Here is a 26,849-nt window from a genome sequence, read left to right as displayed (position 1 = left end):
CTAGACCAGGCCCCTGGGAGGGAATGAGAGTGGGAGTGGAGCAGGTGTCGGGGCCTGCTAACACTGTCTATCCTCCCTCAGCTGCTTGGTTTCTCAGTCATCTACTTCTTCCCCCAGACTTCATTTCTACATACTGGGTTGTCTATAATGCAGTGACTAATTTTTACATAAACGGTGGCACACTATACATTTTGCTCTGCATTTTTTTCTTTTAATAAAGTAAGTTGATGAGTTGTTCCATTTGGATATATCATAAAGCCACTTCTTTGTATTAGATGAAAATATTCCATTGTATGAATATGACATAATTTAGTTTTTCAGTCCTGGAAGAAAAGATATTTTGCTGCTTCCAGTCTCCGCAGCTTACACAACGCTGCACATACGTCACTTGACCCTGTGAATCAGCGTGTGTGGTAATAGGATTGCTGATACGCAACAACTTCACAGTTGCCTGCTGGCACTCGGAACGGGATCACACTAAATCTGTGGATTAAAGTTTGTTTGCTTGTGGGTGTATATCTGTGTGGGTGTGTGCACATTTGTGTGTCTGTGTGTGCACACTCATGTGTATGTATGTGTGTACATGTGACCACAAATAGTGAACACACGTATGCGAAGCCAGAGGTCAACATCAGGCGTCTACTGTTTCCACACTTTTTTTTTTTTCTGAGCTGGTCTCTCACTGACCCTGGAGCTCATCAGTCTGGCTAAGCTAGCTCGCCGATGATTTCCCGACGCCATCTGTCTCTGCCTCCCAGTGCAGTGATTACAGGTACACACCACAGTTCCTGAATTTTACATGGATGCTGGGGGTCCAAATTCAGCTGCTCATGTTTGGGTGACAAACACTTTATCAACAGAGCCTCTCCTCTGGATTAAAATTTAAAAAGCATAATCTTTATTCTTTTAACCTGAAGTAGAATATGACCTTTTAAAGACATATTTTACTGCTATCTATCTTTTTTAGCATATATACTTCAACATTTCTAAGAGAAGACAATCTTTAATGTGTCTCAGTCACCGCTGGCCAGGTGGTAGCGTGGTATTTAGTTCTGGGGCATGCTGACAAATAGCTGTCACCCCGGCCATTTCAGTCAAACTACTGAAGGCACGCCCGGGAAGAAGTGGGAGTCCTATGTGAGACACCTTCTGGGATGACCGCGGCACTGCAGGTGTGGAAACCTGCCAGCATCCTCATCAGCAAATGAGAAAATCAGAGAATGCTGCATCATCACAGCCACGAACTGTCCCCACGGCGAAAAGGACAATTCTGCATGTGGGCTGGCGTGGGATGGGGTAGGGATGGGACACAAAACCTGTCTGACTACTCTGAATCAAAAAGTACCCAGAAGAATCCGGTTTTCTAAATTTCAACAATATCTTAACTAATGCACTTTGTTTATAATATCAACTTTATAGTTACATAAGAGATAAATGAGAAAATAACAAATATGGCTAAGAGTTCTTTCAGTGAATATAAAGCAAAATTCCAAGTCCAGCTTTTTACATATATAATACACATAGACCCATTGTGTTTGGGTGTGTTAAGCTTTTTAAAATGATCTTCTTATGTGTATGGGTGCTTTGTCTGCCAGAATGTCTGTGCACTCTGTTAATCCTAGTGTTGAAGGAGGCCAGAGAGGGCACCAGGTCTCCTTGGACTGGAATTGCAGATGTTGTGCGCCACCATGTGGGTCCTGGAAATCAAATCCATGTCCTCTGGATGAACAGCCAACACTCTTAACCACTGAGTTCTCTCTTCAGCTTCTTCTTGTATATTTGTATGTATATTGTATGTATGTATGTATGTTTGTGTGTGTATGTATGTATGTATCTGTCTATCTGTCTGTCTATCTAATCTATTCAAGACAGGGTCTCACTGTGTAGCCCTGGATGTCCTGAAACTCACTCTGTAGACCAGGCTGGCCTTGAACTCACAGAGATCTGTTTGCCTCTGCCTCCCAAGTGCTGGGATTAAAGGTGTGTGCTACTATGCCCAGCTCTGTATATTTTAAATGCAACTGATAATAACACCTCAGATTTGATGAAATACTCCAAATCCTATTTTACATATTTCAGAAACATTTTAGTTTTTCCTCACAGATTTTGCATATTCCTGTTAAAACTACTTTGAGTATGTTTTATATTTTTTTCTAGCTAATATTCTCACTGGTAGGCTATTTATTTTTACCCTGCATTTGATTATCTATCTATCTATCTATCTATCTATCTATCTATCTATCTATCTATCTATCTATCTATCTATCTATTTAGTGAGTGTGTACCCTCAAGTACATATTTGGAGGTCATAGGACAACTAGCACTGGGTAAGGTCTCTCTCTCTACCATGTGAATCCCGGGGATTTAACTCAAGTAGTCCAGGCTTAGTGGCAAATGCCTTTTCCTGCTAACACATCTTGCTAATTCCTTGGTTTTTGTTTGTTTGTTTGTTTTTAAACAGACAAGGTATCACTGGGTAGCCCATGCTGGCCTTAATCTCACAACCCTCCTGCCCCTGCCTCTTGAGTACTGAATGATAGGTGTGTGCCATCACTTTTGCTCTTATTTTTGCCTATTTTGTAGGTAACCACTTTGGTATATGTGCCTGCAACTATACACATGCACTGAAGTGAGAGGAGGGCACTGGTCTCTTTATTAATCCGGAACTCAGGTCTTTTGATTAGGCTGGCAGCCAGCAAGTCCGACTGATCCTCCTGCCTCTAACCCCTACATCCTTGCATTTAAAGGTGTGCATAGGCTTATGTGGTTGCTAGGATGCAGCCTCTGGTCCTCCGTCTGCACAGCAAGCATCTTATTGCAGCGTCCTTTTACTCCGTGACTACTTCACTGAGCTCACTTACTGTTACATTTTTTCCCCCAGGGATTCTTTTGACGTTTCCAGTTATAAATTGAAAGATTATTTAATCTCAAATTATTTTAAATTTTGCAGGCATTTAAAGTCAATGAAGGTGAAGACCATTCCTTTTCTATCTCTAGCATCTGATCACTTTCATGCAGTGGGTAATCAACACAGTTGAGTCAACTACACACATGCATCTTACTTATAAAACAGACCAGCTGGATTTACTTCAAAACACAAGACTATGGAAATGAGGAAATAGTATTCATATCGCTATATACACATATGTCAGAGTATAAGTCTGAAAGAAAAAGCGTATTTCATTATCAATTCTCTTCAACTTTTTGGCTGTAATTTATTAGTCTTGATTGTTAGAAGCTCTAATTGGGAAATAGATGCATCAAAGTCTTACCTTTTAGATCTTAGGTCTGATGAATCAAACTGGATATTCATAGGTCCAGGATTTACTTCATCGTCTACCTCAGAGATAAGATGCCTAGAATCACTATCCTCATCTGCCATTTTTCGCAGGTTCTAGGCACTGAGGAAGTTACTCCTGTATAAACCAGAAAAAGGTAATTCAGTTTAATCTTAAAAGCATTTTACTATTTTTAATATATTTGCATACAAAAGAAATAGGAAAGTGTGGGAATTTGCTGAAGGAATCTTGAAGATGTCGCCCTGTTACCTACATTGGTCTCCAACTCTTAAGCAATCCTGGAAGCATAGGTATAAAGCCATCATGACTTAAATGAGATCTCTGATGAACATATTTATCAGAAATATTACTAACTTGAAAGTTCTTATCTTTCAGCTTACAGTTCATTTCTAGGAATATGGCAGATTCAGTTACTTGGACCCAACACTGGAAAAGAATACTTTAAAAATTATTTGAAAAGTTTAAAAAAACAGGACGTGGAGTCAGATAAATTGACAGTAAAGAAAAGAAAACATTGAAATAGCTGCAGGAAATGGCTGCTTTATCAGAATTTTAGCTCAAGTACAAGAAGTACGTGGGTTTTACTCTCTTACAAGGAAGTCAAGCTTTCTCTAGACCGTAGCGAGTGGCTACCACATTAGGTGGTATGAAGTGAAACACTTCAACTCTAGAAAGCTCTGTAGTTTTAAGCACGACAGCTTCTACATACTAATAGCCAACCATCTCTCCTGAACTCACACCTGTACATCCATCCAACTAGCTACTCACCATTACTCGGATATAATCATAACCCAAATTTAGCGTGTTCCAAACTTGATTTTCTTCCTCAAAAACCCATATACATACTGTTTTCCTAACTTCAACTAGTAGGATCTTGTTCTATCTAATCGCTCTGGTCAAAATTCTTGGAATCATTAGTGACTGCTTTTTCTTATTCTCAGCATCTATCCATTAGGATATCTTATTGCCTTTTCCTTCAAAGATATCCAGAATCAGACCACCACCATTTCTTACAAACTTACCACTGTTTTATTTTTATTTTTACTTGTATATATGAAATTTTACTTTAAAATGCTTAAAATGTATTTTACTCTCATCCCTGGGTACTCATGTTTAACAGAAATGGTTGAAAACAGAACTTTGAGAAGAATAAGAATAGAGTCTTATACTATCTTCCTCATACTGTCTTCCTCATCTATTGGATCCGAATTTTTATTATATTAGAATTCCAAAAATCTCTAACAGGCATTAAAATATAAAGCAAATGTTACTATACTGTTTTACTCTAGAATAACTCGCTCAAATGCTTTGTTTTGCTTATTCTATTTTCATTGAGAAATCATGACCTGTACAATTAAAATGATCTAAACTCGAAGCCTGCACTTCAATAGGAGCAGTACATAGAATCTAAGATAACCTCCAGCTCAGAAAAGACCTTACAGAACTTCAGCTACATCTCTTTCTTCAGTCAGGGTCCCCAAACAGTATTTAATGAAAATAGAAAAAGAAATACAAAAGCTGAGTGGAGCTCCCTGTACTACCCTGTCCTACCGTCTGTTCTATCACCAAGAGCATATAAAGAGATGTAGAACAGAGCAATATAAAAAAGAATTTGACATCATCCAATTAATCGGTATGACTTGGGGGAGGATGTGTGTACTGCACATAAAGGGCAGAGATCAGTGAGACCGCTAAACATCTAACAATGCACGAGACAACTTCTTACCAAGAAATTATCTAGGCAAAATAGCATCACTTCTGCTGCCGAGAGAACACACTAGGGAGGCAAGAACAGGTTACACAGGAAAGACAGGACATCTTGTAATGGCAGTGTTCAACTTCTTCAATCTAATTCCAGTTACAGGGATATGTGCTCTAAAACATACACACTCTCTTTTCGTGTGTGTGTGTTTAACACAATTTTCTGAACTACATAAAGTAAAATTGATTATTAGCTGTAAAAATCATTGTCATATTTTTTCTTTGCCCCGTAAGTTACTGTTAGTACTGTCATTCTACACAGAAAGATAAAAGGCACAAGAACCATCACGGAATGTCAGAGCTGAGGTAGCTCAAACCAGAGCTGATACTCTTCCCCACAGAGCTGGGCTGTCTTTCCTGATCTTTGCAATGTTGTCCTTGCTTTATCTTTCACCTTCTCCCGTTTCCTGTTACTGTGGCCACTAAGCAAGTACTGTGTATGTTCCTGATTTGTTTAATGGACTCTTCCATCAGCTTTCCTCATCCATTCTTTTCCTGCTCCCTCCCTCGCCTTTCACCCCAGCTCCCTCTTTCTCTCTAGTGGTGAGTACAGGATATCATGGGTGGTGGATGAGTGTTCTACCCCTGAGCCACAACCTGGCCAAACGTATCCTGATTTTCCAACTGTAATATTTATGGAAGGATTGAAAGGAAATCCAGGATCTCCCATTCACCTGTGTGATTTAGCACTATCCATTTAACCTCCGTGCTACTATTTCCCTCCCACAAAATCAGAACAGTAACACCCACCTTCATAAGGACTAAAAATAGTGCTGCATACATTTGAACTCCCTATCGAGAAATGTTCAGTTTTGTTGATATTCCTCCTAATAAACAAATAAAAGTACTTTTTTCTTTTTTTTTTTTAAAAAAGGTCACTTTTTGAACGTCTCCCTTTCAAATAAAAATTTCATTAATAAGAGATATTTGGGCAACTGCCACCAACACATCACTGGCTATGTGACACAGATGCTACTAACTTGTTCTACTCCCCACATATGTGCACTTTTTTTCTGTTTTTTCCCCTTTCACTTCCCTCTTTGGTTCTGCTTTTCTGCCCAATACGTAAGTCAGCCAAGTCCTCGTTAATACTACTAAAGACAAACACATGCTAGAGAAATACATTAAACAGTATCTTGCCAAAGAAACAGAGACTGGAAGGGAAAGCCAAGAGTGGCTCAGCGGCAGAGTGCTTGGACAGTATGTGAGAGGCCATGGGTTTGATCCCCATCCCCTCGAAAAGAGGGAGAAGAGAGGAGCAAAAATAATACCATTCCAAAATAAATATTTCACTTCCACGTGCTACTCCCCTTTCTCCTCCATAACTCATTAAATAAATATCCAACCTCACTCTGTGTGGCGTGCCTATCCATGTCTCTATCTCTGGCCTGCTGAGTGGCTCCCTGCACGGGACCAGTCACCTTCGGAGACCTGTGGCATGGTCTCGTGGCGTGCCCATCCATCTGTCTCTCCTCGTGGGACTCGCTGACCCTCATGACCCTCTGCAGCCAATTGGGGAACTGTACCGTCACTGCCTGGGACTGGCTGATCTCAGGACCCACTGCCCACTGCCTGCCCCCGCGGAGACCTGTGGGGTGGTCTCATGGCCTGCTGCCCGCTGCAGCACTTGGGGAACTGCAGCATTTTACTTTTACTTAAACATGTGTACGTAAACCCCAAACATAGTCAGTCATTCAACAAGTGCTTCCTGAGAACCTACAATGTAAAGAGACGCTAAGAAAAATAGAAAATTAAGTCCCATTTCCTACCATTAATAAATTAAAAGATATAATTTATAAATCTGGGAGAATACCCCCCAAATCTCTTAAAGTGCTAACCCAGCAGCATGCAAACCCAATGCCAATGTTAGGTTCATTATTTCAGTTAGCACAAGTCTATACTAGTCCAGAGCCCTAGTTTCAAACCAGCTGAGGAGGAGATCAGTGAAAAAGATGTAATCCAAGTTAGTGCCTGGCTATTGAGAACAGTGCTTCAATAACCATGAATGTGCAAAAACAAAACAAGATATACCCCTGGTTAAAAAGTTCTTTTGATTGGTCTTTTGAAACAGATTCATACATCAAACTGTACACTTTCAAATGTAAAGCAAAAGAACATTCTTTGGCAGTGATTCTCAACCTTCCTAATGCTGTGACCCTGTAATACAATTCCTCCTGTTGTGTTGACCCTCAAGTATAAAATTATTTCATTGCTACTTCATAACGATCATTTTTTTTTTTACTTTGACAGATTGTAACGAAATCTCTGTGATCACTAGAGAGGTTGCAACCCACAGGTTGGGAACCACCAGTGCTTTAATGTAAAGTATACACTGTTTGGAGATCCAGTGTTTTAATGTAAAGTATACATTGTTTGGAGAACCAATGTTTTAATGTAAAGCATATACTGTTTGGAGAGCCACTGCTGTAAAGTACACAATATTTAAAGGTAATTGTTATTGGAATCCCATTAATATGGTAGCAACTCTGATAACAATAATTTTACTAAGAGTTGAAATGCAAAAAATAGAAGTTTGATCATTTATTTACTTATTTATTTTGAGGAGTGTTTCACTCTGTAGCCCTGTTGGTCTCAAATTTGCTAAGCTGCACCCAACATGATCAAACCGGCTCAACTCCAACTCCAACAACAACAACAACAACGAAACAAACAAACAAACAACCTTAGACCCTAAGGCAAGACAGACAAAAAGTTAAGGAGATGTGAGAAATGAAGGAGTCCCAGGGTCCAGTTAAACTCACCTGCTAAAAGTCAAAGCTTGCAGCAAAATGAACAAAATTTATCACAGGGATTGCCTACATAGAGATAATATTATTTTAAAAGAGATATTTCAAATGAGAATAGCAATGAACCAGGCTTAAGGCCAAAGTATACTTGAATATGGCCTTACACCTTTCCAGGTGTAAACCTGCACTTCTCAGGGAATTTCACAAAGAAGCATATAAACTTCATTTACAAAATGCCTTAATTTCCCTTGTACAACTCTTGTGACCTATAGTTCTTCCTATCGGCCTGCAATTCCCATCCAGCGCACCTCACGGATCACTCTATGATCTTATATACCAAAAGAGAAGGAGAGAAAAATAAAAGCCTTTGAACGATGTAACTTCAGAAGCCACCACACACACACACACACACACACACACACACACACACACACACACACACACACGTTGCTCTTAACCTCCACCTTCCAGGGAAGCTCACATATTGGGCATACTGACTTTTCATACGCTGTCTTCTCTTAACACCCATGCTTAAATTTGGGTTTAAAATCTCTTCCTGATAGAGTGAAATCTTCGTCATACCGACTCTTCCTGAAATTCTTTTCTGCAGCCCAGTTGAGAACCCCAGCTCCCACTCTGTTTAGTTTCTAAACTGAAGACATGCCTGAATTCAGAGAAAATAAGTCTTTTTTAACACTCAGAGATTAGTTTAACTAGGAATTGAATTCTACTTAGAAAGAGGAGAAATTTAGGGAGATTCTTGGATGTCAGTTGGCCTTGCTAAAATGAGAGTGAGATTATGGGAAGGTGGAAGAAACAGAAAGAAGAAGTTGAAGACAGAAAAGAAATTGTCTTTATCAGTTAGCTAGCAAAGCCACGGAGAAGAATGAAAGCAGAAATGTTGGTACCCAGAGCTATTTCCTTTATGTCACAACTGACACTAACCTAGTTAAACGGTGAGGACTCACATTCCACTGTTTCCTTAATATTCCAAAGTGCAAATATGACTAATTAAAAACATTCCATATACAATACCCAGGAGGGAAACATTTTACTTATTGGCGAAGCAGAATGGAATTAAAAGGTCGTGAAAGCTATAAACATATTTTAGGCTAGTTACTTTTAGGGTGCTGCTATACCCTACACAATTTTAAAATTCTTTCAGTTAAAAAAAGTGTTTTAGAAATTGGAAAGATGATTGCGTGGAAAGCAGCAGCCTCTCATCAGAAAGAATAGCATGCAGTGAAGGGGTGAAGAGAAAAAAAGGGTAACTTTGGAAAAATTATTTGAAAAAAAAATCTCAAACCCATAAATGTGTTTCTATGAAATATATTAACTTGTATGTATAAGCAATTAGAACCATGCTAACCACTATTGAGCTGTGCAATGTAATTTGCTGTTGTTTGGTATAAAGAGCACAAGTTCTGAAGTGGAAAAGAAATAAAATGTTGATCTTAGAATTATTGAACAATCACAAACAAGATAGTACTAAAGGAAAAGAACTTATTTCTAGAGAGGACAGCTGCATGCCATTTTGGAGGAACTTCAGAGAAAAGGATGCATCTGTCAGTAGAATAGGGGTGGGAGATAGTGTAGGGGGGTGGGGGATAGTGTAGGGGGGGGTGGGAGATAGTGTAGAGGGGGTGGGAGATGGGGTAGAAGGGGTGGGAGATGAGGTAGAGGGGGTGAGAGACGGAGTAGAAGGGGGAGAGATGTAACTATTGCTATATCTAACTGAATGCTTCCTGCTGTCTTCTGTTTTGTATGATGTTGATTAAACTGTTGAATTTTGGGAAAAACAAATTACTTTCTTCACATTAGAAGGAAAGAAGGGGAAAGAAGAGAAGGAAAGAATAAGGGAAAACAGAAAAAGAAACTGATGTTCAGAGAAGAAACTTGTCCTAGATCACTTAGCTAATAAAGCCCCAGCAGGGACTGAGATCAGGTCAGTGTGATGCCCGATGCCATTTCCTCTACACTGTAACACTTGTCTTAAGAGGAGCTTAAGCGCTCCGAAAGACCCAGGGGCCATCTGAACAAGCAAGTCATCATCATCCAGAGTGTGCATACGAGACAAACAGCAGACAGAATAGATTTCACCTCTAAACATAGATAGGACTAAGATGACCAAATTACCTTTCTATGTGTTCATTATTAGAAATTAAACTCATGGGGTTTGTTTTCTTTAAGGTAATTATTTTAGACAAATCTTTCCTGATGCAAGCTCCCCACCCACACACACTCCTGCCTGGTCTCAAGGGTATTCCCCTTGCACCATCAGTCCTTCCAGGATCATTACAGCAGGAGAAAGGACAACAGCCAAACGAGAGTAACACCAAACCTGCTTAAAAGTGGAAGAGGTAGGTGGCTATACTTTCCTATCTGTACGCCAACTCTGCAGCACAGAGTCATAAACTAAACTAAGACTTGTCTGAGTTCAGAAAGAGTGGGTCCTTGTCATTCCTGGAGATATTCTAACTAGGGACTGAACACTACTAAGGTGGGAGAGACGGAATCTTGGGGAAGATTCTTTTCTGTCGGTCAGCCTTACCAAGAAGTGGCTGACACTAAGGAAGTCATGATGGCCACTCAGGAACTGAGAGGTTCTAGGTGACCCACATATGAATATTTATTTCAAGCAATGCTGCAATGTTGTGGCATAGTAAAACTGGTGATTCACCCCAAAGAAGCCCAAAAGTTGATTTAAATGAAAAAAGAAATTCATAAACAAGAAGTACAAAGTTCTTATTGCCTCTTTTATCAAATATTTAATAATGTTTAGAAAAATGAGTATAGAACTTGGTGGTTTCCAATTGTCTTAACCAATTAGTTTGAACTTCAACTTCCCCTGGAACACTGCTCCATAAGCAATTTATGGTTTTTAACGAGTATATTTGATGAAGTAGGTTGAAAAGGGAGTAAGTGTTCTGAACTGCAAGTTCGAGTGCAGAATAGTCTATTGATGACAAAAATGCTAACCACTCATATAGTAACTCTTTGCTGCAGTCTTAATGATATAATTGGTGGGCATCAAACCGGCAAGGTGACGTAGATAGACATCTAGTTCTAGTATTTAATCTCTGGGCTTTAAAACAAAGCTCTAAATTCAAAAGTCAAGACTCTCTCTTGGTGGTGGGGGGCGTTTCTAGACAGGGTATCTCCGTGTAACAGCCCTAGATGTCCTGGAACTCAAATCTGCAGACCAGCTGGCCTCAGATTCACTGAGATCCACCTGCCTCTGCCTCCCGAGTGTTGGGATCAAAGGTGTGTACCATCATGCCTGGCCAAATTCAAGACTCTTAACCCAAAGCTAAGTCAATAAGAGTTCCTGGTTGTTTAAAACTAGTTTTAGTATGGGGTACTGCCATGTTTACCTCCAAGGTTTATGTGGAAAGTAATTGCCAAGGCTGGAGAGATGACTCAGGGTTACAGTAGTGAGAGGCCTTTAGGAGATGTGATTAGTACCTTATAAAAGGGCTGAAGGGGTTGAGCTGGAAGTCCCATTTTGCCTTTCTGTCTCTTTTACTATGTGGGAACATAGCAAGGAGGAGCCACCCTGGAAGCAGAGCTCAGGCCCTTACCAAACACTCAAACTAACTGCACCCTGACCTCGGAACTCCCGAGTCTTCCGAACAGTCAGCTCTAAATCTGCTGCTTATAAATTACTCAACCCAGGTGTTTTGTGAGAATAACATGAAAAGACCAAGATGAGTCCTGAAAGGAAATTGATAGCTTACCTAATTTGTGTGATACTGAGGTAAAAACAACTGTGAGTTAAAATGAATGTCACAATTAAAAGGGCGAAGCTGGAAACACTAGAGATAAGAAATGAAAAGGCTTGCAGCTGGGTATGAGACAGCCAAGCTGACCAGATAAGAGGAAGGACAGGGTCTGGAAAAAACAACAGAGTCGGTCTTGGCAGGCTCCACCTGGCTCCCACAAAGCCCCCTCCCATCACCACCCTGAGAACATAGCCAGGACACTGTTGCCCTTTTACTTCTTTTTGCATTTAATTGCAACAAACTAAATTGCAAGGATGGCTTTTAATAAAGCTCTGCCTACTAAATTCCTGCTCCTACCGGCATCTTAAGGGGATGGGGCTTTAAGTTAATCTATGACCTGCATACGTGACTTGGTAGGGTAAAGTCACAGAGTTACTAGAAAGGAGACTGTGGCTGATTAATGTGTGACTATAATTCAAGCTGACTCCAACCTCAGGCCGCAGGAGCTAGGCTTGCTGTGCTTGGTGGTAGCGTCATGGACAGAGTCTGGGACTGCTTACCTTCAGTGTTCTCTGCTTACAATCTGAAGGACCTAGACGTTCTAACACCCTCCTCATAAATAACCATAAGCAAATCTGTAGTATCTATGTTAGCTAAGATGCTGACATCAATTTGCGGAATAGACTGGGTTGTGGTAAGATAAATATTACTATGGACATAAGCATCCAAGGAGTGTATGTTCTTTCTCAGAGGTTGATATTAGTTATTATCTAATACATGTATGTATGTTATAAAATTTCAGATACTCTATATTCAGTTTACTAAGCCATAAAGTGACTTTTTTTTTCTGAAAAGGGGCATAAAGAAATTATTTAAGCTTATTCAAGCATTGTGTGTCTGCAATTACTCAATCCCGCCTTTTAGTGTGATAGAGAAAATGGAAATGGGAGTGTATAGTTAGACTCTAATAACATTTTATAAGAGGAGAATATAGTCATTAGCAAGTAAAATTTGGTCAGAGTTCATCTACCTCTATAGCATAAAGCAAGGGAATCACATCATTTTACAAAGGCAGTCTCGTAGAAGCTGTTACTTTATGCCTAATCTGTTTTCTCTATAAATCTCCTATAGAGTCTACTAACACACTTACCCAAATTCCTTCCTTATGTATAATTTACCAGTGTGTTAATAGTTAATAGCCATAAGTCTACAGTTCTGATGTCCCTGGAAGAACATTTTTCTATCCTGATGAAGTAGTGCCTCAAAGGATGTTAAAATCTGGCAGTGCTGGACACAGTGCAGTTTAAAAATCACCAAACCAACATTATGGCACCAAAGGACCTCTCCTCCCACACCAGCAACACTAGCTCCTCGTAAGTTCTGGATAAAAACTACTAGCCAAGTACTGAAGTTCAAGGGATTAGTTGGCAATACTGTCTTCCCAAGTTTACCCTTGTTGAATACTTAGGGTATTATAAAACCACAATAGGATATTTTTATGTGTACAATAGGTACACGCTACTGAAGATTTTGAGAGGAAATCTAAAGCTGATTGCTCTCAATGCTTTGGCATGCAAAACTGGGAATGCAAGGTAAATTTATTTCCTTAGCATTATGTGACATCTTTGTTAATGTGGAAGTCACTGACTGTTCTTGTCTGTGCAGAGTATGTGTATGTACATGTTCATGTGTGTGCACACACGCATGCGGAGGCCAGCAGTTGAAGTCAGGTATCTTCCCTCTACCTTACTTATGAGACAGGGTCTCTCACTGGACCGGGAGCTCACCAATTCTACTGGACTAGTTGGCCAGCAAGGTCCCTGGGGATCCTGCTGTTCCTATCTCCCCAGTGTTGGGGACGCTACTGCAGCAGAGTACCTGGTTTTGGTGTTTTACAAAGGTGCTAGGGATAGAACTCAGGTCTTCATGTTTACAAGATCAGCACTTTAGGGACCAATCATCTCTCCACCTCTGGCTTTTGGGGTTTGAGAAAGCCTGTTTACGTATCTAACCATCCCTCCACCTGCCTCACTATCTTGAGTCTGGGGATTTTAGGTGTACCCCAAGTCTATCTGGCAGTAGTTGTTTCTAAGGCATATAAATTCCTCTTTAATTCACAAGGGTCATTTGACTTACTGAAAAGTTTTGTTGAAAACAAACAGCAAAACCCAAAATAAATAATGAACAAACAAAATCTTTTTGCCTACTACTCTGCACGCCAGTTCTTTGTCATATGTATTGTTGAGATAAGTAGATCTGAGTGCACTGCCAAAGGATCAGCACAGTTAGGTTTTAGACAAGCTGGCTAATAACTGATTGACAATAAGTGGAGTTTCTAACTCGGTGGATCTGTTTCCTGATTTGTAAGGCGAGGAGTAGGCATCTGCCTAGCTGCCCCACAGCTCCAGTATTGCAAGACAGCCAACAAACCATGCAGTCCACTGTCAGGGCACTCGCTCACGGGCTGGGGAAATGGCTTAGTAGAACAGTGATTTTATCGCACCTACCAAGTTCTGGGATGGATTTCCAGGACCTGTACAAACACAAGTGAGCAATGCCCATATCACCAGTGTGATAACAACACCAGTGGCTGTAGTCCGAGACACCAGGAGGCTTCTGTTCTCGATTCCTCTCTCTCTCTAGCTCTTTCTCACAGGACACTTCTTTTCTTTCCCAACAGTCCTCTCATCCTGGCTTCGGGTGCTGATCTGCTGTCACCCTCCCTGCCTTTTTCTAGAGACTCGAGCTGACCCAGACTTCCTTAGCCCCGCGGACTCCCCGCACTCGACCCACTCGAGGGACACGAGCCTCTCTGGGACAGTCACTCTGACCCAGGGCTTGGCTCTCCCCGCATCCCAAAGATCCCTCAGTAGGGACAGCCGGTTGACCGCAAGCTCAACCCTTCCCGCCTCGCCTGGGTTCCCTCTCAGACCGTCCCAGGGTGAGTTTGCCAGGAGCGAGAACGTGCAGTACCTCAGCAGGCCAATCCCTCTACCTCGGAAAACCCGATCGGGAGGCGAAGATCCCTTCGCAGACCTTGCAGTTGTCGGCCGTCGGGCTACTTGTCCCCTAAACAGGAAGAGGCAACGACTTAAGCCGCGGGGGCTGGCGGGGGATGGAGTCCGAGGCGCACACAGCCCGCCGCCTCTGTCACAGCGCCTCTATCCGGAACTACAACTCCCAGAGGGCTCTGCAGCAGCAAGCGACCCTTCTGCAGAACCCCGCCCTCTTGCTTCGGAGGCGGGGTCGCTGAGCAGGTGCGCGCGTCTCTGTTAGGCTGCGTCCTCTTCTCAGCCTGAAGAACCTAGGAAGAGAGTAGAAGCGATCTTCTGCGGAGATTTACAGCATCACAGGCCACGTGAGGAAAAGATGATGTGACTGACGTCCCTGGTGACTTTCTTCTCAGGCTTTCCTGCCTCCTGTTAATGTCCTGTGGTCACGCGCTCGGGCGCTGTGGGTACTGAGGGAAGCTGGGGTGGAGTAGGATAGCGGGGAGGGCGTGACTGGTTTGTAGACTTAAAGAAGCTTTGGGAGAATATTGACTCCCCTCTTCCCAGTTTTTCCCCAAACCGACGAAAATAAACACTACAGTCTGTGTAAAGTATTTTCGTAAGGAAGTCAAACTCATGCTGAGTCCTTAAAACCCACATGGCATGCCCCAAGCCGGGCTTTGTAAAGAAAGCTAGCATTAGAAAGCAATGTACTACAATGTGATCAAGACCCCAAGACTTAAATTTATCAAATAGTAATGAATTGCAAGAATTTTACATTTATCTCTTTTTTATGTCTTTTGCAACTGCCCAGTTTATCTATTTTACAGAGAAACAGCCCTAGAAAAAAGTTAAATGACATGGCAAGACCAAACTTTGAAGTGATAAAATCTGGAACTCAAACTCTACTCTCAAAAGCCCCTAAATTCTGATGTGGAGGGCTTGACAATTACAAGTAGGTGACTTAGTGAATGTTGCCTTTAAGGGGGATACAAGCTATTTCATTATAAGTGTTCTTGTTCCAAAAGGCTTACCAGGTACTCTTTGGCTGTACTTCCAAATGAGCAATACATTGATTTCTAAGCTTCTCTGACAGAAACATTTTCTCCTTTCTCCGAATTCCAATATGAGAAAACAATTTTAGGCAAGGTTGAAAAGTAAATAAGTACCTTACAACAGCCAGAAGAAAGTATTTATAACAACAAAATTACTTAAATTGGTAAGAAAGCCCTGGTCATACCAGGCAGGAGTGGCACATGCCTTTAATCCCAGCACTCCAGAGGCAGAGATAGGCAGACCTCTGAGTTTGAGGCCAACTTGGTCTACAGAGATAGTTCTAGGATGGCCAGGGCTGCACAGAGAAAACCTTATTTTCAAAAACCACAAAAAAGAAAAGAAAAGAAAAGAAAAGAAAAGAAAAGAGATCTGGTTATGTCCCATTTTTCAGATTCAGTCCATACTCTTGGTCCAGTTCACTAGCACCAAAGGGACCAGTGGAGACCTTACTCAGAAGAAATTGTAACTGAGTGTTCTGACCTGCCTAATGGATTCTTAAAGGCTCAGCCCAAAGTTTTCCCTTGGCTTCATGGGCCTCATCTTGGCTTCCAGAGCAAGACCTGTCCAAAGTGTTTGAACACATAGCTATAACTTAGAAGTAAGGTCTAAGTCCAAGTAAGAAATAAACAGACTAGAATTTTACCATGTTTCCCACTGAGAAACTCTTAATTAATGCATTCATTTACTATAGAATAGGATTTAAAAATTACTCAGGATAGAAGGATAAAGGTAGGCCAGCAACTGAAAACAATTTTTTTTTTCCCCAGACAGGTTTTCTCTGAGTAACAGCCCTGGCTGCCCTGGAACTCTCTTTGTAGACCACAATGGCCTCGAACCCACAGAGATCTGCCTGCTTCTGTCTCCTGAGTACTGAGATGACAGGCATGTGCCACCACTGCCCAGCGGGAACAAATTCTAAGACACAGTGTCTTAGTGTGGCAGAATTCCTCCTGGCCTGGCACCAAAGAGTTAGAAACTAGCCCTAACACTATCCTCAACCCCAGCTGGCCTGCCTCTGGTATTAGCACCTAATCCTAATCTATCCTTTATTTTAGAGATACTTTTTATTGCCCTATGTGAATCTTATCTGAGAATTTCACAAGGATGCAAAGCCTATGCAAAACTAGCTGGGAGGGAAACTCTGAAAATCATGGTACATTCCTCCATTGAGACGTTGTGTTTGGCATTGTATTTTTGGAAGCTTCATTCAGATTGTTTTGAGCATTTGGAGATCAACTAGTATAATTGTAAATATGGAAAAATAAAAATGCCCTGGGCAAAGTGAAGGTGCTTCAGTTTATAGAGGCTGAGGACCCCTGCAGCCTCAAAAGGCCAGATTCATTCTCAAGTGTCTCTGAGGTTTCTTTCAGTGAACCCACGTACACCGTGATAGTCTTAGTCTAGTGCTGTGACAAAACACTAAGACCAAAAAGCAAGTTGGGAAGAAAAGGATCATTTGGTTTTCACTTCCTTATCTATGTTTATCATCTACGGATGTAAGGACAGGAATCTGGAGGCAGGAGCTGATGCAGAGGTGCTGCTTACCGGCTTGCTCAGCCTACTTTCTTACAGAACCCAGGACCACCAGCCCAGGACTGGCCCCACCCACAATGGACTGGCCCTACCCCATCAATCACTAGTACAGAAGAGGTACCAACACACTCACTAATATTTAATGACTAGGACAAGGAGACAGCCAAAGAAAAGTTTGATAATGACTTGGTCATAGAGGCAGACAAGAACAGCCAGGAAAAGCGAGGGAGGGCAGTACATTTTTACAGGACTATTTGGTTTTTATTTACTTATCTATCTTTTAGGTAAGATTTACTCTGGAGTGCTAGCCACTTAGGCCTTGAGGTCATCTCTGGCAGATAATCAGTGATTGTCACCGGAGAGTTAGGAGGTTGCTCTTTCTTGGGAAATTTCAGAACCTTAGCATGACCTCAGTCATAAGACATTCCTGGCAAACCTGGAATTCTTAGAATGACTGTGCTTAGGTAAGGACAACTTCTAGATCAGAGAAGAGACTTTGGCATGCGGGGATTGACTTGCTAAAAGGCCTTTTGTTCTGTAACAATCAATAAAAGTGCTCTTGCACAACTGCTAGCCAGTCAATCCATCAGAGACTGATTCACCCTGCTGCTGAGCTTATTACATTCTTTAGTGTCTTTCTCCCTCCAATGTTCCTTCATAATTCAGAACAACTACAGAGGTCTCACTTTGTATCCCACATTGACCCAGAACTTGCTCTGTGGTCCAGGATGGCATGGTCCTCTTGGTTCTTCTTCTAAATGTTGGTAGTACAGCATGAATCACCACACTTAGTTTTTCATTTGTTTTAGTGGAAAGTTTTAGCTATATGCAGAAGTAGGAAGTATGGTAAACCTCTATGTTTCTCTTCCGAAAAACACTCAGTACAGAACCAAGTCTCATCTCATCTATAACCACATCTTAGTATTTTTGTAATTTTGCTACTGTTATGAATTGTAATGTAAGCATCTTTGTTTTCCAATGGTCTTAGGTGACCCTTGTGTAACAGTCCTTTGACTTCCATAGGTGTCGAAACCCACAGATTGAGAACCCCTGCCTTAGGGACTATTAAGGCTGACACTGAGCTCCAAGTCAGAGTCCTTGCTTTCGTGTTACCCAATAGGCAGAGTCCTGCTTTCTATTCTACAAGCCGAGGTTGTGAGGGAAGACTCCTAACCGCAGTCTTGGCCATCTGATTATCACAGGCCCAGCAGTAGCATCTTCAGGTTCAGGCCTGGATCACAGGATGCCCAGGGTTCCACCAGCACTGAGATCACTGATAGGTTCTTACTGTTTTAAGTGCAGAGACTTGAATTTAATCCCCTAAAACCACATTTTTTTAGAAAAAAGTCCAGGTTCTTAATGATGTATGGCAAAATTACAGTTATGAAGTAGCAATGAGAATATTTTCATGGTTGGGAGCACCATAACATAAAGAACTGTATTAAAGGGTCACAGCATTAGGAAGGTCGAGAACCACTGCCCTAAGAGAGTGTTGCCATCACCGATTCCCAACTTCAGCTGCACAACTATCCTGGGCCAGTATTCACAGCTGGAGCTCAAGACCTTGACCCTTGGCACAGTTTTATACTTTTTAGCTTGCCTTATTGTCGGGTCTGGCATGGTCCTGGATATACCCTGAGTCTATGTAGGTACGCCATACCTGTGAAATCTAGATATGACATGGGTTAATGTCGTCTTGGATGGCCAAAGGACTGATCTCGTCAACACCGTCCAAAGCTTGGGTATAACCACATGTACCCAGACTCTATTCATCAGGGTGGGATGGGGTAAAAACACAGGATTTTGTCTTAGGACTTAATGCTGGGCTTCTGAAACTCAACACTGGGCAAGCAGAACCCAACAGTCCCCATCTCGAGTCCTGCATGAAGACAGGGTTTCTGAAGAGTTCCAATGCCAGGGAAGACTTGCTGTCCAAGTCTAGCAAGCTTCTGTTCCAGTCAGGGCTGAGTTCCCAACAGCATTCAGCAGCCCATTGCAGTACAGGACTTGGTCTCTCTCCTCAGTGCTCTGTTGGTCCTGGTGTATTGTGGGCTCAGCATTTATAGCCACAGTTCTGGATTACTGTGGCTGGTAGCACAGTGGTGGAGTACCAACCCAGGGCTGGTCCCTCTGGTGATTCTCTCTAGAGCTTCACAGAATTCTACAGTTCATGACCCGGACTGACGGCTTTGGAAGACACACTGTAGGCCGATGCAAGCCCCAGGAAGAGGTTCGTGTGGATGAGCTACCTTTATGAGAGCTCCCTAACTGAGTCTAAAACACTAACCAGCTGAGAGGTTAGGTGAACCCCAAACTTGAATTGCTTTCTAGTACTGCAACAGGCAACTTGAACTTTGGTGCCATCTAGTGATAGAACTATAGGCTGAAAAATAAGCATGCTGACTTGAATTTCTGAAATCTAACAAAACCTGTAAAACATGCCAAATTATGAAGACTGGGATAAATACCCAATCCTTCCTTCAGATTATGTCATATATCAATCAGTATCAACGATGTTCAAAGAACTGTGACCTCATCTAACAGTAAAATAAAATATCAAAGACTGTCCCGATAATAACCAGAGTAATGTATTATTACTTTTCTGTTGCTGTGATAAAAACACCATGACCCAAAGCTGACTTATGGAAGAAGGAGTTTAGTTTGACTTATGGTTTCAGAGTGATAAGAGTCCATTATGGTAAGGAAGCATGGTGGCAAGCAGCAGGTGTAATGGCTGGAGCAGGAGGCTGAGAGCTCACATCCTCAAAGGAAAGCGTGAAACAAAAAGTGTGAACTGGGAGTGGGGTGAAGCTATGTATTCTCAAAGTCCCCCCCCCCCCGCCACTAACGTACTTCCTCCAGTAAGGCTGCATTCCCTAAATCTCCCTAAACAGCACAACCAACTAGGTTCCAAGTGTTCAAATAGCTGGGTCTCTGGGGAACATTTCTCATCGAAATTGCCACAGATAATTAAAAGCAAACAAACCAGCGAATCAAGTTTAAGGAAACCTACTGAATTGCAATAGAAAATAGATAATTCAGTACTTTAACAGGTAACATTGAGAGAGATGTGGAGACAATTTTTTTAAAAATTGAAATCTTTGAGCCTAAAGTTGCACTAAACAAAATGAAAATGCATTAAGAAAGCATTGATAACAGAGTAAACCAAACAGAAGAGAGAATGGGTGAACTCCGAGGCAGGCTATTTGAAAATAACAGAAGAGTAAAAATGAAGAGGATGAAATACACTCATGGTAACTTTGAGACAACATTAAAAGGGCAAACAGTCAGATTACTGGGGATCTGAAAGGAACGCGAGATTGATGCAGCCACATCCTAGTCAGGTTTCAGGTTTTCTAGTGGACTGTATCTCCAGTTTTCATGACATATGTGCTCCCATCTCCATGAATCTGGACCAGCCTTGGAATTTTCTCATACCAATCAATGGAGTACTGCTAATATGATTGTGTAACTTCTTATGCTGGATCCAGAGAACTATTGCTCTAGTCTCTTAGAGTGATATCCGTGACATGTCTGTCCAGCTGAAATGCTGGCTTTGGGGGTGAGCAATAGCCTTATAGAGTCTCACAGATTGCCCAACAACCTCGAAAGCTCAAGGCAGCCATTTGTAGTGAAATATTTTCTGGCCATACCAGCCCTAAGATACTAGAGTTAAAAAAAAAAACACCTTGGATGTTTAAACAAATTGATATTGGGGGCTGGGGTTATAGCTCAGTGGTAGAGAGTTTGCCTGGCATGTTCAATTTTCTAGGTTCAAACTCTGGCAACACCAAAAAGAAAGAAGTTGATATTAAAGTGTAAAATGATCTAAGTTCTGATCAGCATTTTAACATTATATTTTTGAGTTATTATAAATACACATTTTTTTTGTTAGGTGACAGAGGGCATAGACGGTGCTGTACAGAGCTGGTTTAGGCTTGGGACCAAACGCCAAAGAGACAGACAAAGACTGAGTCCACCCAACAGGGCAGGCCAGGCAGCATTCTGGGGCCTATAACACTTGGTTGGTGGGTAAGAATCACTGGGAGTCTCGTTCAGGGCTGGCGGGGCCCTAGACACCTTGGAAGCTCCTTGGTCCAGTCCGACTGAGGTCTCGGGTGGTGCTGCAGGGGCACCTAGGCTCAGCTTAAGTCATTCAGGGCCTTGCGGGTGAACTCAGGCAGCACAAAGGCTGCGCGGTGCATGTCCGTGTTATAGTATTTCAGCTGCATCTGCTCCACCTGGGCCTGTGTCAGCTGCTGCACGGGCTCCCGGAAGTTGGTGCTCGGGTTTTTACTACATAGCATGAAACCAATCTGGCCGCTTGGGTAGGTGGGGATGGTGCAGCAGGCATAGCCCACCACAGGGAAGAGAGACTTGCAGAAGTGCCTCATCTCCTTGATGAGGTCCAGGTGCAGCCACTGGCACTCACCCTGGCAGCAAAGGATGCCATCCTCCTTGAGTGCTGTCTTCATGAGCTGGTAATAGGACTCCTTGCAGAGGCTCTCAGCGGGGCCCATGGGGTCTGAGGAGTCGGTGATGATGACGTCGAAGGCATCTTGGTTCTGTTTCATGAACTCAAAGCCATCACCCACGTGGAGGGTCAGCTTCGAGCTGGAATAGCCGATGGCCATACCAGGCAGGAACTTCTTAGAGACTTCAGTGACATCCTTATCGATCTCGCACTGGACCACAGACTCCACAGATGGGTGTTTCACCACTTCCCGTAGGACGCCCCCATCTCCACCCCCGATGATCAGCACCTTCCGTGGGTTGGGGTGGCTGCAGAGCGGCAGGTTGGCGATCATCTCCTGGTAGGAGAACTCGTCCCTCTCGGTACACTGGATGACGCCATCCAGAACCAGTACATTGCCGTAGGTTTTACTGCGGAAGACGAGGATGTCTTGGTACCGCGAGCGCCGGTGGTGCAGCAGCTGCTCCACCTGCAGCGACAAGGCCTGGCCAGGCCACAGACTGCAGGTCTCTCGGAACAAGCCCTCGCGGATGGCGGCGGGGCCGGGCGCGGCTGTGCCGTCGGGGCCGGGATCCATGGCGGACGGGCGGACGGGCGGGCGGGCGGCGCGCGTCGAGGGCCCGGACTGCAGGCCGCGCAGAGCAGCAGCACAACGGGGCCAGCTCTGCCCGCCGCCTGCGCCACAACCTAACCCGTCTCGCATTTTAACATTATTATATGAGAGGGTATGCTGAGCCCTCTAAATCGACACAACCCTGGGATCATTGTTTTTTTTTTTTAATTTATTAAAAATTTCCACCTTCTCCTCACCTCCCATTTCCTTCCCACTCCCCCACTCCCCCACTCCCCCTTCCTCTCTAGTCCTAAGAGCAGTCAGGGTTCCCTGTCCCGTGGGAAGTCCAAGGTCCTCCCCACTGCATCCAGGTCTAGGAAGGTGAGCATCCAAACAAACCAGGCTCCCACAAAGCCAGTCCATGCAGTAGAACAAAACTCAGTGCCATTGTCCTTGGCTTCCCAGTCAGCCCTCATTGACAGTCACATTCGGAGAGTCCAGTTTGATCACAGGCTCCATCAGTCCCAGTCCAGCTGGCCTTCTGAGAGCATTTTTGTAAGCCAACATGTTCTGTAGTAGTTTGTTATATAGTAAAGGGTAAAAAGAAGAGTGTTGTGAACTCTGGTCATGTGCTTAAGATAGTGTTTGCAATGGTTCCTCTTTGCTTAATTTTTTTCATTGCTTAATTCTTATTTTCTCCTTTATTTGGGAAAGTGTTGTGGTATACACCTTAGGGACTTATTGTTCTTCCCCTAATTTTCTTTTAATACTACATACTCAGCCAAATGCTGGTGATATCCTCTCTGATCAAAAGCTTCAATCTTTTAGTCTTTATCTTATTTGGGCCATTACAAACAGGACCCCTCGGGAACACAACTCAAACAAGACTCATTTCTGAGCTAGAATACCACTGTATTAATTCATTACTGGGAACAGGTAGTGCCAATGAGTCTCGTTCATGTGAAACACATGGTGAGTGAAATCAGGAATCCGGAAGTTGCTAAGTAAGCACAGGATGGGGACTGGTGTTGATTAAATGTCTTTTCAGTGGAGAGCACACTGCCAGAGAACAGCCCTCAGATCCTGAGTCTTCATCCGTGCCAGTATTTCCCACACTTCAGCTACCCGAATATCACCTTCATGTTGCTTTACTATTCCCCCACATTATTATAGTACCAAGTTTTCCTCAGCTGAGTGAAGTTTTAAAAAGGATACATTAATTTAGCCACATTCTAGGCATTTATATCCCTAAAAGCATGCTTGGTGTGCTAGATATAGTTTTAAATACATAACAAATAGTAAATTTAAGCATAAAAATGACTGTCAAAATGAAAAGTATCCATGAATTGCCTAATTATTTGTTAGTGGTGTATACCACTGTCCGGTAAACATTACACTCCATAACCCAGAATGGCCTAGAACTCACTACATAGCCTAGACAACCCTTGGCCTAGAGGGACCCCCTTACTTACTCACTCATGCAGTGGAATTCTAACCATGTTTTACCACACATGGCTAGAAATTTTATCTTTTAAAACCTTGCTTGTATGGACAGCCTGACCATCAAACTCTTTATCATGTTTTGCTGACATGATTTCTGGAAGATGCTGTACTCCTTGCACTTCCCTTTTGGGATCCTGCATGGTTCTAACATGTTTGGTGCTGACACAAATGCGTTTCTAGAAAATTTTAAAGCAAGCTCAAGCTGGAGTGCCTCTCTTTACATCTATCATCTTGTATTGTACCTGACAGATATCTAGAAATTTCTTCAAAGATTCAGAAAAAGGAAAATGATAAACACACACACACACACACACACACACACAACCCCCAGCCCCGCCAAAAAAACCCCTGAGAACTGTGTTTTACATACATTTTATTGTTAGGCTTTGTGGGAGAATTGGGAAAAACATGGAAAGATTTTTCCTTTTAAAGAGGTTAAGAATGGACAGAGTTAGAATATGCAGTTAATGAGCGCTTTAAATACTAAGTGCCCCCGGCAAGTGCCCTCATGGATGTGAACAGGTGAACCACAAATCTAGATTTTGGCAAACAAGCCATTTCTTCCTCTTTTCTGCTTGAGGGGCTGTTTTCTTCCTACAGACCAGCTTTCTTTACAACTCTAGACGCAATCTCATCCGCGCCTTTATCTTTTTAATGGGGAGACAGGAAGGACGCAATGAGGTACAGGCCCTAGGGCAGCCTACTCCTCCAGGCCTAGCAGGCCGCAGAGCCCTGCCTCGGCCTCATCAAAGGCAGAGAACATGCAGGACCCCCTCGGTGGGGGCGGGAACCCGCGTGGTGCGGGCGCTGATTGGCTGGCGGCTCCGTCGCCTGGTGCTATTTGTTGTCGGCCCACGCACTTGACGCAGTCGGCGTCCAGGCGTCCGCACGTGCAGCCGTTTAAGCCGCGTCGGTGGCCGCGAGGAGCCCAGGAAGCCTGGAGTGGAGAGGTGAGTGAGCTGGTGGCCTTCCTCTGGTTCGGCCCTCAGCCATGGCCACCCTAGCTGGGCCCGGGGGGCTGTGGGGGTCCGGGCTGGAACCAGGGGCTCGGCATGAGGGCCTGCGTGGGCTGTGAGGCCGGCCTCTGGGGCCTTCCCCTGCCTTGCTGAGAGCTCGGAGCGGGTGTGAAGACCTGGGGCCTGCCGGGTAGGGAGGCCTGAGGAACCTTCTGCTCAGTGCCCAGGCGGCCATTTTTCAGAAGAAACGGTGTTTGAACACCCCTGGGGAAGCTCGACGCCCTATGTTGAAGAAATGAGGGCCCCCACCTTATGACATTCTCCCCTTCCGGTGTCCAAGGCCTCAGCATCCCGTGTTATCTCGGAGGGGACGCAAAGGGAAATATCTTGAATGTCCCAGACACTACCCGTCCACCTCACCTGCAGCAAGCCATTTGGGAATCCTTTGAGGGAGAACAAAGATTTTGGCCAAACCTAGGCGTTGCTGGGGACATGGGACTTCTGTGAATGATTCACCTAGCTTTGAAAGATAAAAATGCTGCCCATAAATATCATCTATAGGCAAGAAGTAAAAGCTTTTGGGGGAAGGTGGTCACATTAGTCAGATAGTTATAAGAGATGCGTAGGGAAAAAAATAATTTACATGTATTATTTTGTAGTAGTGGTGGTCAGTCCCACTGCCTTGTGCTTCGATTTACTATGTCTTATTCCTAAACCACAGCCTCATAATTGAAAATTAACAATTCTGATGTAACCATAGCTAAAAGTACATTTTTTTTTTTTAAAGGAACCTGTAGCTACCATGGGAGATGAAGATTGGGAAGCGGAAATCCTCAAACCTCACGTGTCTTCCTATGTTCCTGTATTTGAAAAGGTAATAAACTTACAGTGTAGAGTCATTAAATGTTGTGGGTTTTTATTAGTTAAAAAAATCAAATTGGTGAGGAAGTTCTAACTTATTCTAGCCTGTTTAGTATTTATCGGCATGTAATCTTTCTTGACTATTTAATGGAGAAAGAGAAAGCCAGGCTAGTCTTCAAATCGGATAACATCTATATAGTAATTTGATAATGACAAACAAAAGTTTGGTAATACTGCCAGTGTCATTCAAATCTTAGTGCTTTAGAACTTACAGGTGAACACAAACTTGTACAAATGTGTTGGAAAGTCTTGAAAGATAACTTGTGTAGAAAAATTGAAAGTAATGATTTGATTGGAAAGTAAGGAGCTCAATGGGACTATATTAACTATAAAATATATTGGTTTTTTCTGAATGGCATTGGGGGTTAAAATTGTAACTCAACGCTTTGGGGTCAGTTTTGTGTGTGTGTGTGTGTGTGTGTTCACATTTATGATTTATTATTACTGGCATGTACTTTATAAGATACATCTTTATAAATAAGACACTAGGCTCTGGTGTTGCATCTTTAATCCCAGCACTCAGGAGGCAGAGGCAGGTGGGTCTCTGTGAGTTCAAAGCGAGCCTGGTCTACACAGAGAAACCCTGTCTTGAAAAACCAGAAAAAAAAAACCCACACAGAAACCTTTTGCAGAAGTTCCCTCACATCCAGCATTTCCATTCTGTATGTATGTCAGTTCATATTTTAAGTGATGTCTTTGTGAAAATACTTATTTTATACAAAAATAAAATACTCAGTGTTTTGATTTAGTTGGGATCGATATGTGGGCTTTGAATTCAAATATCCCAAGTAATAATCAGAATTTATAATATTTCTTGGCTTGAAACTTATTTTAGCACTAGTATCTTAATAAATAAATAGATATACACACACATACATATGTATGTATGTACATACACTATAGATCAGAGAGAGAGAGAGTTTTTGAGATAGGATTTCTATATGTAGGTCTTGTCTATCCTAGAACTCACTCTGTAAACCATGCTGGCCTCAGACTCACAGAGATCTGCCTGCCTCTGCCTCCCAAGTGATGGGAATTAAAGGTGAACGCCACTACTCCCCGACTTAGTGTGTTGTATTTATTATTTACTTATTTTAAATAATTTACTTTTATTTTATGTACATTGGTGTTTTGCCTGCATGTGTGTCTGTGTGAGGGTGTTGGGTCACCTAGAACTGAAGTTACAGACAATTATGAACTTCCATGTGGTTGCTGGGAATTGAACCTGGATCCTCTGGAAGAGCAGTCATGCTAACCTTCTGGCTCTTTAGATGCCTATTAACAGTACCTGTAATGCATAGCAAAGCCACTGTGAGAGCCCGCAACCCCTCTCC

The 26,849-nt window shown here is 42.7% G+C and overlaps 2 protein-coding genes, 1 long non-coding RNA gene and 1 pseudogene across 10 annotated transcripts in view; 2 read left to right on the top strand and 2 right to left on the bottom strand.

Moving 5' to 3' along the window:
- Slc38a9 (solute carrier family 38 member 9) overlaps window positions 1–14,636 on the bottom strand; it is an 84,573-nt gene extending 69,937 nt beyond the window's left edge. For 3 of the 6 annotated variants that reach the window (XR_007233837.3, XM_048443022.3, XM_087896889.1), the window contains exons 1-2: window positions 14,503–14,636; window positions 3,273–3,416 (exon numbers count right to left, since the gene is read on the bottom strand). Coding sequence is in view for 3 of the 6 variants with exons in the window: in XM_048443022.3 (XP_048298979.2) it covers window positions 3,273–3,382 (110 nt within the window). In the remaining 3 variants the exon portion in view is untranslated. Of the gene's footprint in view, window positions 1–3,272; window positions 3,417–7,822; window positions 7,877–14,502 lie in introns of those variants that run through there. The other 3 variants (XM_048443027.3, XM_048443028.3, XM_048443023.3) reach the window with 2 other exon arrangements.
- LOC146891592 (uncharacterized) overlaps window positions 1–16,861 on the top strand; it is a 52,245-nt gene extending 35,384 nt beyond the window's left edge. Inside the window, exon 2 of the long non-coding RNA XR_014997056.2 lies at window positions 14,210–16,861. This is a non-coding gene — a long non-coding RNA (uncharacterized LOC146891592). The remainder of the gene's footprint in view (window positions 1–14,209) is intronic.
- Window positions 16,862–20,974: 4,113 nt separating this feature from the next.
- LOC125393229 (spermidine synthase pseudogene) lies at window positions 20,975–22,159 on the bottom strand (annotated as a pseudogene).
- Window positions 22,160–24,498: 2,339 nt separating this feature from the next.
- Window positions 24,499–26,849, top strand: part of Ddx4 (DEAD-box helicase 4) — a 55,323-nt gene continuing 52,972 nt past the window's right edge. For 2 of the 3 annotated variants that reach the window (XM_087896888.1, XM_048443019.3), the window contains exons 1-2: window positions 24,499–24,588; window positions 25,382–25,468. In XM_087896888.1, the coding sequence (XP_087753014.1) occupies window positions 25,397–25,468 (72 nt within the window). In that variant the 5' untranslated portion in view covers window positions 24,499–24,588; window positions 25,382–25,396. Of the gene's footprint in view, window positions 24,589–24,729; window positions 24,785–25,381; window positions 25,469–26,849 lie in introns of those variants that run through there. The other variant, XM_087896887.1, reaches the window with a different exon arrangement.

Source organism: Myodes glareolus, chromosome 15 (assembly GCF_982192425.1).
Source record: "Myodes glareolus chromosome 15, mMyoGla1.1, whole genome shotgun sequence".
NCBI classification, from domain to species: Eukaryota; Metazoa; Chordata; class Mammalia; order Rodentia; family Cricetidae; genus Myodes; species Myodes glareolus.
The sequence above is the reverse complement of the archived record's forward strand: the minus strand, read 5'-3'. Positions and strand labels throughout refer to the sequence as shown.